Source organism: Rhincodon typus, chromosome 32 (genome assembly GCF_021869965.1).
Source record: "Rhincodon typus isolate 14 chromosome 32, sRhiTyp1.1, whole genome shotgun sequence".
NCBI classification, from domain to species: Eukaryota; Metazoa; Chordata; class Chondrichthyes; order Orectolobiformes; family Rhincodontidae; genus Rhincodon; species Rhincodon typus.
In genome coordinates, this window is record NC_063363.1 from 7,575,939 (window position 1) to 7,586,815 (window position 10,877).

The window sequence follows — 10,877 nt, forward strand, 5'->3', positions numbered from 1 at the left end:
AGAGCTGGATGAACACAGCAGGCCAAGCAACATCAGAGGAGCAGGAAGGCTGACGTTTCGGGCCTAGACCCTTCTTCAGAAATGGTCCCACCTTGGTCTCGGCCCGAAACGTCAGCTTTCCTACTCCTCTGATGCTGCTTGGCCTGCTGTGTTCATCCAGCTCTACACCTTGTTATCTCAGATTCTCCAGCATCTGCAGTTCCTACTATCTCTGGTCAAATTATGTGGAGTTTTGACTATGTGGATCTAACAAGCCTTAGGTTGGTCCCTCATTAGAGACACAACTTGTGGCAGTTTAACGGCCAAACCTCAGGTAAGTGCTGAGGTTGTGAAGGCAGAACTTTCAGCTAACCTCTACCAGTGCAGGAATTTAACTCACACTCTTGGCATCACACTGTGTCACTACAGCTGAGCTAACCGAACCCCACGGTCGATAGAGAGCACGAATTCAAGATAATGGGCAAATGAACAATATGTCATAAGAACTGTCACGATCCAGAATGCACTGCATGAGCAGGGTGATGGAAAAAGACTCAATGGTAACATTCGAAAGGGAATTGGATATATAGTTGAAAAGAGATTTTTTTTTCCCTGGGTGATGAGGAAAGAACAGGATGCTAATTGGGTACCTTCTGCAAAAAGCCAGAACGGTCCCAATGCGTCAAAAGGCTTCCTTCTGTACTGTAAGACTCGGTGATTCTATACCATGACTTTTTTACACCCTTTGTTTCTCATCAATCACGTTATAAGATTATGGGAATTATATGCTGTTTGGATATGCTGTATAAAAAGTCTTACAAGGCAAGATTGCATTGGACTCTCTTTAATTATTTTAACCGTCTTCCTCCATCTCACTATTTGATGACTAATATTCATTCCACATTAAAAACTTTTAAAAGCTGGATCACCTGCTTGCACTTTTTGAGTTGCAGAATTTCATTTCACTTAACATATTGTTTTTCACTAGGGTCCAAGTGCTCCACAGAAATAGAAATTCAGGCCCATGTTATGACCACAGTCCCTGCCAAATGCTGCATTTTGCATTATCTTGCACTGATATCCTGAAAGCAGGAATTGATTCAGGCTGCTATCCATTCAGCAAACAATTTGACACAAATTCCAACTCACACTTGTAGAGTCTGAGAGGAAGAAAAATACGTGCCATGCAGCATTGATATCAAATCACTGAACGTGCCTGCTCTTTGCTGATGGGATCCGGTTGCAAATATAAAAACAAAGCAACATACTGCAGCTGCCAGAAATCAGAAATAAAGAACAGAACGTGTTGGAAATACTCAGCAGGTTAGGGCACATCTGTGAAGACAAAAACAGAGTGAATGCTTTGGGCATGTGGTCTTTCATCAGTAGTTGTTATGAGAAATTATGGAAGTGGTTTTATAACACTTAGTATAGCGGGAATAGGACATTCAGTCCCTTCAGCATGCTCCATCATTCCATTAAGATGTATTTTAATTCTATCTTAACTTCATCTACCCACGCTGGTTTCACAGTCTTCAATGCTCTTCATTAACCAAAATCTATTACTTTCAGTTTTGAATTTTTTTTGATTGACCACTCTCCAACCCAATCCTTAACAGCATTTGGTGAAGAAAGCTACAGGAGAAAGCTACCCTTTATGTGAAGGAACTTTCCTTGCCATCACCCCGAATGCTTTCATTCTAATTTTAGTCTTCCACTCCCTTATTTCAATGGCAAAAATTGGGAATAACATAGAAAATAGGAACAGGAGTAGGCAGTTCAGTTCTTCGAGTCTGTTCCACCATTCAATGGTTGATCATCAAAATCAGTCCCTTGTTCTCACTTTCTTCCCATATACTTTGAGAACGCTTTAGCCCTAAGAACTATATCTAACTCATTTCTAAAAACATTCACTGATTGGCCTCAATTGCTTTCTGTGGCAGAGGATTGTACGTGCACACCACTTTTTGGATGAAGAAATTTCTCCTCATTTCACTCCTAAATGGCCTTTCCTGTAATAACACCAGGAACCATTGGAAAATTCACAAGAGGTGGCCTTTCAGCATCTGAAAAGAGAAATAGGCTAATGTTTTGGAGAGCAACATTGACAATGGTTCGACCCAAAATGGTAACCTGTCCTCTCTCTGTTATTAACCTGCAGCCAATTTCCCACATTATCTAGTCTGATTTCAGATTTGCAGTGATTACATTTTCAAATGAATTGTTGTTTTAACTCTGCAAGCATGTGAAGTAGATTTGGTTTTGAAGGCCTTGACAAGCAAATCTGAACATTTCTCAGTCAATCAATTTTGAATCTCAACAGGACAAAGCATTGGGCGGCTCAATTTGCTTCTTAATTGATTGCAATGGAATCACAGCCATCTGCATTATTTAAGCATCTTTGTTTATTTGGGGCGGAATAATTACAGAAACAAGACAATACAATTAATTAAAAGGTTGGAACATAATGCAACAAAAATGATGTTTGTTATATAATGTCTTTAACAATGAAAATAATCATCAATCATTTTATACAGAAACAATTAAAAATGGGGGCAGAGCCAAAGAAGCAGCTTGCCACTGGAGGTGATTTTTCAGGAGGGTCTTAAAGGAGAAGTTCATAACCCATTGAAATAGGTAAAAACTAAACCAAACCAGAAGTATTACGTGCCTCTAGACAAGTCATTTCAAATCTCATTAATATCATAAAGCTGCCGGCAGAACCAGGAAACTCGAGTGAAAGGCATCAAGTCCTGGCCCAGAGATAGTAGGAACTGCCGATGCTGGAGTCTGAGATAACAAGGTGTGGAGCTGGAGAAGGGTCCAGACCCGAAACGTCAGCTTTCCTGCTCCTCTGAAGTCCTGGCCCAGGTCCTTTGTCGATCTTTCAAGTCTGGATTTTTGACCAGTTCCAAGACAATCTCTAGCACTCCTTATTCGCCAAATAAAGCATGTATCTTTGGAACTTGCTTCAACTTCCAGCTGGAAACAAAAGACATAATAGGAAAATTCAAGTCTTTTATTCTAAAGGATTTCATAACTCACCACCTGAGGTATGCACAGAAATTATAGAAACCCTATAGTGTGAAAACAGGCCCTTCGGCCCAACAAGTCCAAACTGAACCTCAGAGCATCCACCCAGACTCACCCCACTGTAACCCACCACGGGCAATTTAGCATGGCCAATCCACCTAACCTGCACATCTTTGGACTGTGGGAGGAAGCTGGAGCACCCAGAGGAAACCCATGCAGACACGGGGAGAATGTGCAAACTCCACACAGACAGTCGCCCAAGGGTGGAATTGAACCCAGGTCATGGGTGCTGTGAGGCAGCAGTGCTAACCACTGAGCCACTCTGCTGACAGAAAACATCTCAGCATTACTGGAAAAGTACTGATTTACACCGACATGTACTTCCTCCTGGAAATGCTGTTTGAAACAAACAATACTGTTCAGGTGAATCACAGGATTGGATAGGGCAGGAAGAGGCCATTTGGCCCATTGTGTCCTATTACCTAGTGCCAATCTCCAGCTTTGTTTTCATACTCTTGCACACTCTTTCCATCCAACTATCCACCCAATGTCCTCTGGAATGCCCAATGAACCTGCCTCCACTACATTTCACTCCAAACCCCATTGAAAGGTGTGAGAAAGGTCTTCTTCTCTCACAAAGCCCTTGCTTCCTTTGCACATCACTTTACCAGAAGATAAAGTCATAAATCGCAGGAGAAGACGAGCATAATCAGAGCACTGAAAAGGAATTACAGTGAGTTGAAACATTTAAAATTCAACTCAACGTCATCAACACTCGACACACACACACACACAAAATACATATTCCCCAGACTTTGCCGACAGAACCGAAAGTAAGTGAATTCTTGCTCAGTGGAGGTTTCGTTTCGATTTCCGCGTCAGGAAACTGTCGGGAGAAGTTTAGCTGGAGCTGGAGGTAAAGAGTTTTAATTGGAACTTTTGCAAATCCGTCTCATTAATTTAGTATCAGACATAGTAGGAATTGCAGATGCTGGAGAATCTGAGATAACAAGGTGTAGAGCTGGATGAACGTGTTATCTCATTAATTTAGTTGCTGATTTTTCACGATTAATGGGAAGGTGGTAACTCACACTTTCTCCACACTTAGAGACAAATTGATCTGATTCAATGTTGACAGCAGAACAGGATATTTTAATTGTCTGCTTCCTGAACGGGATTTTAAGTTTAAAAAAATAGTTGGGGGTGATGGGTGAAAATGAAGAGGTTATAGCGAATAGGAAATTCTTTGTGTGGCTGTTGTAAGGAGACAAGAGACAGCAGAAGTTTGATTTGTAGCATGGCGGATATTTTCTGCTCCAAATAAAGACCGGAGAATGGAATGTTAAAATGCCAAATCTATTATGACACAACCTAGTTTAAATAAGTCTCTCCACTTCTCCAGAGTAAAAGTGAAATTGCCATAGTCCCACTCTCTTATTGGAAAGAGGTCATTGATGGTGGTTTAACCTGAGGATACCTTGAGGTGAGTGGTTGAGAAGGTGAAAGAAGGGTCTAATGATGACCATGAATCCATTGTCGATTGTCAGAAAAACTCATCCTGTTCGTTCTTGTCCTTTGGGGGTGGGGGGAGGTGATGGGGTGGGGGTGAATTTGCCATCCTTATCTGGTCAGGTTTTTACATGTGACTCCAGACCCACAGTAATATGGCTGACTTTTAACTGCTGTCTGGGCAATGATTAATGGATAATAAATGGTGGCCCAGTCAGTGACCACATCTTGTGAATCAATTAACAAAACCTCAGGCAGTGCAGCAACTGAACCCAAGCTGTTGGCATCACTCTGCTAGCGGACCCCACTTGCTGCACATGTGAGTGCGGCACTCATAGATGTTTGTTTGTGATTACTATCAATCTGAGACCATGACTTTATTTGGCCAGTGGAAATATGCCTGGACTAATTATCCAAAATCCCCACTGTGTGGGAACATGAGTTCACCAACTCATCCCTTGCCTGATAGAATTTAGTCTTAATCTCAGTCAGAGTGATAATGGCTACAATCAATTGTGGAAAAAGCCAATTGGTCCACTATTGTCCTTTACAGAGGTAAAATATCTGTGTAACTCCAGATCCATAGCAATGTGCCACAACGATGCCACCCGAAGGTTGCAGGAACAGCAACTCATATTCCGCTTGGGAACCCTGCAGCCCAATGGTATCAATGTGGATTTCACAAGTTTCAAAATCTCCCCTCCCCCTACCGCATCCCAAAACCAGTCCAGCTCGTCCCTGCCTCCCTAACCTGTTCTTCCTCCCACCTATCCCCTCCTCCCACCTCAAGCCGCACCTCCATCTCCTACCGACCAACCTCATCCCGCCCCCTTGACCTGTCCGTCCTCCCTGGACTGACCTATCCCCTTCCTAACTCCCTACCTACGCTCACCTTTACTGGCTCCATCCCCGCCTCTTCGACCTGTTTGTTTCCTCTCCACCTATCCTCTCCTCTATCCATCTTCTATCCGCCTCCCACTCTCTCCCTATTTATTTCGGAACCCCCTTCCCCTCCCCCTTTTCTGAGGAAGGGTCTGGCCCGAAACGTCAGCCTCTCTGCTCCTATGATGCTGCTTGGCCTGCTGTGTTCATCCAGCCCTGCACCTTGTTGTCTTAGTTTTACTCTCTACTGGTCTCTTAAATGATCTCACATCTTGGGACAGGCAGCAACTGCTGGTCTTTCCAGGGACATGCACATCCCTGTTAAAATTTATAAACAAAAAAATCCCTTCCTCTTCTACCATTTTTCAACCAGTCTTTGCAACTTTCTATATTCATCCCAACTTGGTTCCTGTACTACTCTCCCTGTGGTATGTGTATTTTGCATGGTTTTATCTCATTTTGACTGCCTTTCTCCTCCGGGGCTTCCCCATGTTCTTCAGCAAAGGTCAGATGTTCATGGAGTTATAGAGTTGTACAGCACAGAATCAGACCCTTCAGTCCAACTTGTCCATGCTGACTAAGTTTCCTAAATTAAACCAGTCCCACTTGCCTGCATTTAGTCCATATCCATCTAAACCTGTCTGTACCTATCCAAAAATCTTCCAAATGTTGTAAATGTACCTGCGTTTATCACTTCTTCTGGCAGTTCATTCCACATAAGAACCACCCTCTGTGTGAAAAAGCTGCCCTTCACGACCCTTCTAAATCTTTCTCCTCTCACCTTAAAAATCTTGCCCCTTGTTTTGGATTCTACCACCTTAGGGAAAAGACCTTTGCTATTGACTATGAGATAACATGAATGCCATAGGACAGATTATGTAGTCTCGTCTTGTATCCTCTGATCATAGAATCTAACTCTGGTGTTTAGGAGAATTAAAGGATTTGATAGGCCAAGTAGAGAGAAACTAATGGAAAGAGTTAAGAACAAGGGACCTTGGTGAGATTGCTCCCTGTTACCAAGGAAATCAAAAAATATCTCTCAACCTGTTCAACAAACATGAATATACCAACCATCTAGACACTACCAGGAGTTAAAACCTAGCATCAGCAAGGGTCAGCGACTAATGGTTGGATCTCATAGAGTGATTTCCTCATTTAGTATTAAAGGAAGATCCCCAAAACAGTGGTTGATGTCAACTGAGTGGATTCAATAGACCATTATTCACTGTTTTTTATTCATTCTCAAGATGTGGGCATTGTTGGCTAAGCCAGCATTCATTGCCCATCCCTAATTGTCCAGAGGGCAGTTTAGAGTCAACTACATTGCTGTGCATCTGGAGTCACATGTAGGCCAGAGCAGATGAGGATGGCAGATCTCCTTCCCTAAATGACATTAGTGAACCAGATGGGTTTTTCCAACAATCAATAATGGTTTCATGGTCATCAGTAGGTTCTTAATTCCAGATTGTTTATAGAATTCAAATTCCACATCTGTCGTGGTGAAATTCAAACCCGGGTTTCCAGAATGTTCACTGAGTGTTTGGATTAATAGTCTCACAATAATATCATTAGATTACTGCCTCCCCTAAATGTATATATAATGAAGGAAAATCTGCCTTGTTGCAGATAGTGTCTTTTGGATGGGATGTCAAACTGAGATCCTGTCTGGTCCCTCTGAAGAGCAGGAAGACTGGAAAGGGAAGATTTTGAAGAAAGGCAAAGGAATCTTTCATGATGTCGTGGACAATTTTTGTCCCCTAACCAACACTGAAAAACAGATTATCTGATCACTGTCACATTGCTGTTTGTTGGAGCTTGTTGTGTAAAAAATGGTTCTTGTGTTTCCTACACTATGGAATGAAAGCTTTTTAAATGACATCATTCACTGTAGAGTATTGGGATTCCTGAGCCTTGAAAGGTGCTACATAAATGCAATTTCATTTCAAAATTGACTTTATTCTATCCCTGAATGTACTGAAACAAGAATACAGATGAAAATAATAAGGAGGAGCATGATGTCATATTTTGTTACATGTCAGGAAATTAATTCATAAAAGTCCAGACAGTGTAAACATATAAACTTAGCACAGCTATTGTAAAGGGGTTTCACTTGATCTCTCTATAAGTCTAAATGTACCAATTCCTAATTTTGCAATCATTCATTAGTTTTGTTATGGAAGTATATTCCAGCTATGTGTGTGATCCTAGCAATACATTTCAATGTTTCCCATTACAGGTCTTACAAGACAGTGACAGAAGAAGATAAACTCCATTCAGAGAAAATGTCCATTGAGTTTTATGGATGGCAAGTCATCCACGAGGATAATGGCCACTTGAAATCAGGACAAGAGCTTATAAATGGGAGAGGATATACCATGTACCATGGGACCCACAAAAACAATGCTGCAAGTATAATACAGTCAGGGTTTGTACCATCCCAGGATGGACTCTTAGGTGCAGGGGTGTATGTTAGCAGAGATGTGACCAAAGCAAAAGCATATCCCAAGCAAACAGCAACGTGTGACAAAGTGGTCTTCAAGCTGAAAGTTAGAGTTGGTAAAGTGAAGAAAATAGATACAGATAATCATCCTCTTCAAAAAACTTGGCATCAGCATGGTTACGATACTGCCTGGGTCCCACCAAAATGCGGGATGTTGTTCATTCCCAGTGGGAAAGAAGAAGACTGCATCTGGAATCCCAAACGAATCACAGTGGTGGATATCGCCTACGCGGATGACCAGGTCAAGAAAGATCTGAAGAAGCTGATACATGAAAAGGCGGCAGCCAAGAATGCGAAAGTCACGGATCAGTGTGATGTCTGTGGTTATCAAAAAGATTCATCCCACACAGTCCACAGGTGCTGGGGTTGTGAGAACGTCATCTGCCCTTTTATGAGCAAACATGTTTGTAAAAAAACAAAATAACAAGTTCTTTCAGTGGTAATTTGTTTCTAATCATTGTTTCGGACTGAGCTAATTTCTGTTCTCCTTCTCTATTAATATTAAGCACACCAGGAACAAGAAAATGGTTTTCCATCCAATAATCTGCTTTCTTCAGTGTTAAACCCAGCTTGTCTACTTTTCACAATATCCATCAATTCTGACTCTTTCCAGAAGCACATTTGATTGTATTGCTGGTGCATTTATCACAACAGCCAATAGCAGAATAATTCCCTTTGGGTAGATAGGTTCATGATATTTATTTTCAGCCCAATTTTCCAAATGTTTCATTAACTCTTCCTTTATCTGCATTTACACGTGCATACACATAAAGGTGCACATGCTCACACATATACATTACATTTCTAGCATTATTCCTCTGCATCACAGATTTTCTTTATATTGCAGATACTGGCACACACACGTCTTCATGATTTCTGTCAATGAGCTTATCTTGTTAATTATGTATTATATCCTCCCAATAAATTATCCTTTCCTATAAACTGGTTGCTATACTTGCTGCTGCATTTCTGCCAATGTTTGAGACATTGCTTTCCTTCTTATTTGGTGAAATGTTGTGGAATTATAGACACAATGATTGTAATGTGGTACTTGCCCACCTAAGTGCACGCCTGTCCATCTGCTCACTGAGTGCATTAACCAATGTCAAATACAGCAAAAAAATGCCAAAGAGGTTTTCTTCCATCTTTATTTACTACAATTGCTCTGTGAGTAATTTTTACCACCTGGAAATTCACCTCCAAGCCATTCGCCACCCTGAGTTGGAAATATATCGCCGTTCCTTCACTGTTGCTGGATCAAAATCCTGAACCTCCCTCCGTAAAGACATTGTTGGTCAACTTATAGTACATGAACAGAAGGCAACTCGCTACTATTTTCTCAAGGGCAACTAGTGATGGGTCATAAATGCTGGCCCAGCCAATGATGCACCTGTTCCATGAGTGAATTCACACTAGAAATGTTTGATACTTTCACAAATACACTAACAGTAGTCAGTACCGAAAAAGCTTTGAAGATAAGTAACACCATTCCTTATGTCACCATCCCATAGAGTCCAAGGATGTTTAGGACCAATTTGCTATGTGTTGTCTTCAGTAACTTCGGATGGAGTAATATTTTGGATTCTGCTACTTGCTTGATCCACCTTTGGGCATGGAGAAGAAAAATCATCCCGATTCATGCTCACCAATCCAGTCCAATTCATCTGACCATTCCAGAGCAAAGATTTAGCTGTGACAGCCACCTTGGTGAAATGGTGAGCCCTGACTATAAGTAACACATAATGAATGGCTACTCGCTACATGTGGATCTATACGCCAACAGGAGGGGAAGGAGTGAGAAAATTGTAGCAGATTAAAACACACAAAAGCTGATGCTCTTGTGGTAACTGCAATGGAAGGATTGCATTTCTGTGTCATGTTACAGTCTAATGATACAAGGTGTGAAAATATTAGAACAATGTTGTACCATATGCAATATCGTGTTTACAGTTTCAACTAAGCTGCCTTCTGTTGTCAAAAAGAAAACTAATACTCATTACATTTTACACTAAGCAGGTATAATGTTAACGTCTGAGAATATCTGATTCTATAATTATACTGTAGTTATAAGTAGTTTAAAATAACAGTTGAACAATTCATAGAGGAATTTTACATGCATGAATTAATTTATCTGCTACCAGTGAAAATTAAATTCTGAGTTCTGAAGAGATAAATTTGTAAGGACAATGCTCAAAATAACCTGTTGTGTAGCATGCATATTTTTAAAGATGTACCACTTTTTACACTTTTGAGTTGCTTTTCAATTGTGAATTGCCACTGTGTATATTGTAAAACTGCATTAAAATGTCAGAGGAAATCAGAAATCTTGTGTTGAATGTTGTTACAACTCAATCCAGGTAAAGGAACACAATTTTTGTGAAAAGTTCTTGCCCAAACATTTTCCTTTTGCTTATATAAAGGACATCTCAGCAACTTTGAATCCTCGGGTGACTTGCATGTGAGGCATTATGTTTAAAAATGATGGAGTAAATCTAAGCTGAAGAATAAAAAAATTGCAAGGCAATCTTTTTGATGAGACAACTGTTTAAGATAAAGGTGTCTCTTGTTTTATTTATTCTTGGGGTATGAGAATTGCCGGTTAGGCAAACATTCCTTAAGCAGCCCTCACAGGTGAGCATCTTTGTGAACCTCTGTGGTCCATGTCATGTGGTACACTCACAGTGCATTTCCCTGGAGCAATTTGATGCTTCCAGCTCTCTTAGTCGTCCATTTCAGAGGACGATTAAGAGTCAACTACATTGCTGTAGGGCTGGAGTCATGTGTAGGCCAGCTCAGATAAGGACAGTAGATTTCTTCAATGTTCGAAGCAATTAGGAAAACAATATGATCATTTATTGTGAGTTGAATCACTCTGGTAATGTAGGCAATGAAAATTGCATCCAAGATTCCACAAACAACAAACTGCTTTTAAGTGGAATTTATTCGGGGTACATATTAACTAGTAATATGGGGA

At 40.8% G+C, this 10,877-nt stretch overlaps 1 protein-coding gene across 1 annotated transcript; it reads left to right on the forward strand.

Annotated features, from left to right (window-relative positions):
- The first annotated feature begins 3,803 nt into the window (after positions 1–3,803).
- LOC109929805 lies at positions 3,804–10,227 on the forward strand. The gene is made up of 2 exons (XM_020529390.2): positions 3,804–3,928; positions 7,640–10,227. The coding sequence occupies exon 2, from the start codon at positions 7,686–7,688 to the stop codon at positions 8,325–8,327; it is 642 nt and encodes a 213-aa protein (XP_020384979.1). The 5' UTR covers positions 3,804–3,928; positions 7,640–7,685; the 3' UTR covers positions 8,328–10,227.
- The last annotated feature ends 650 nt before the right edge of the window (positions 10,228–10,877 follow it).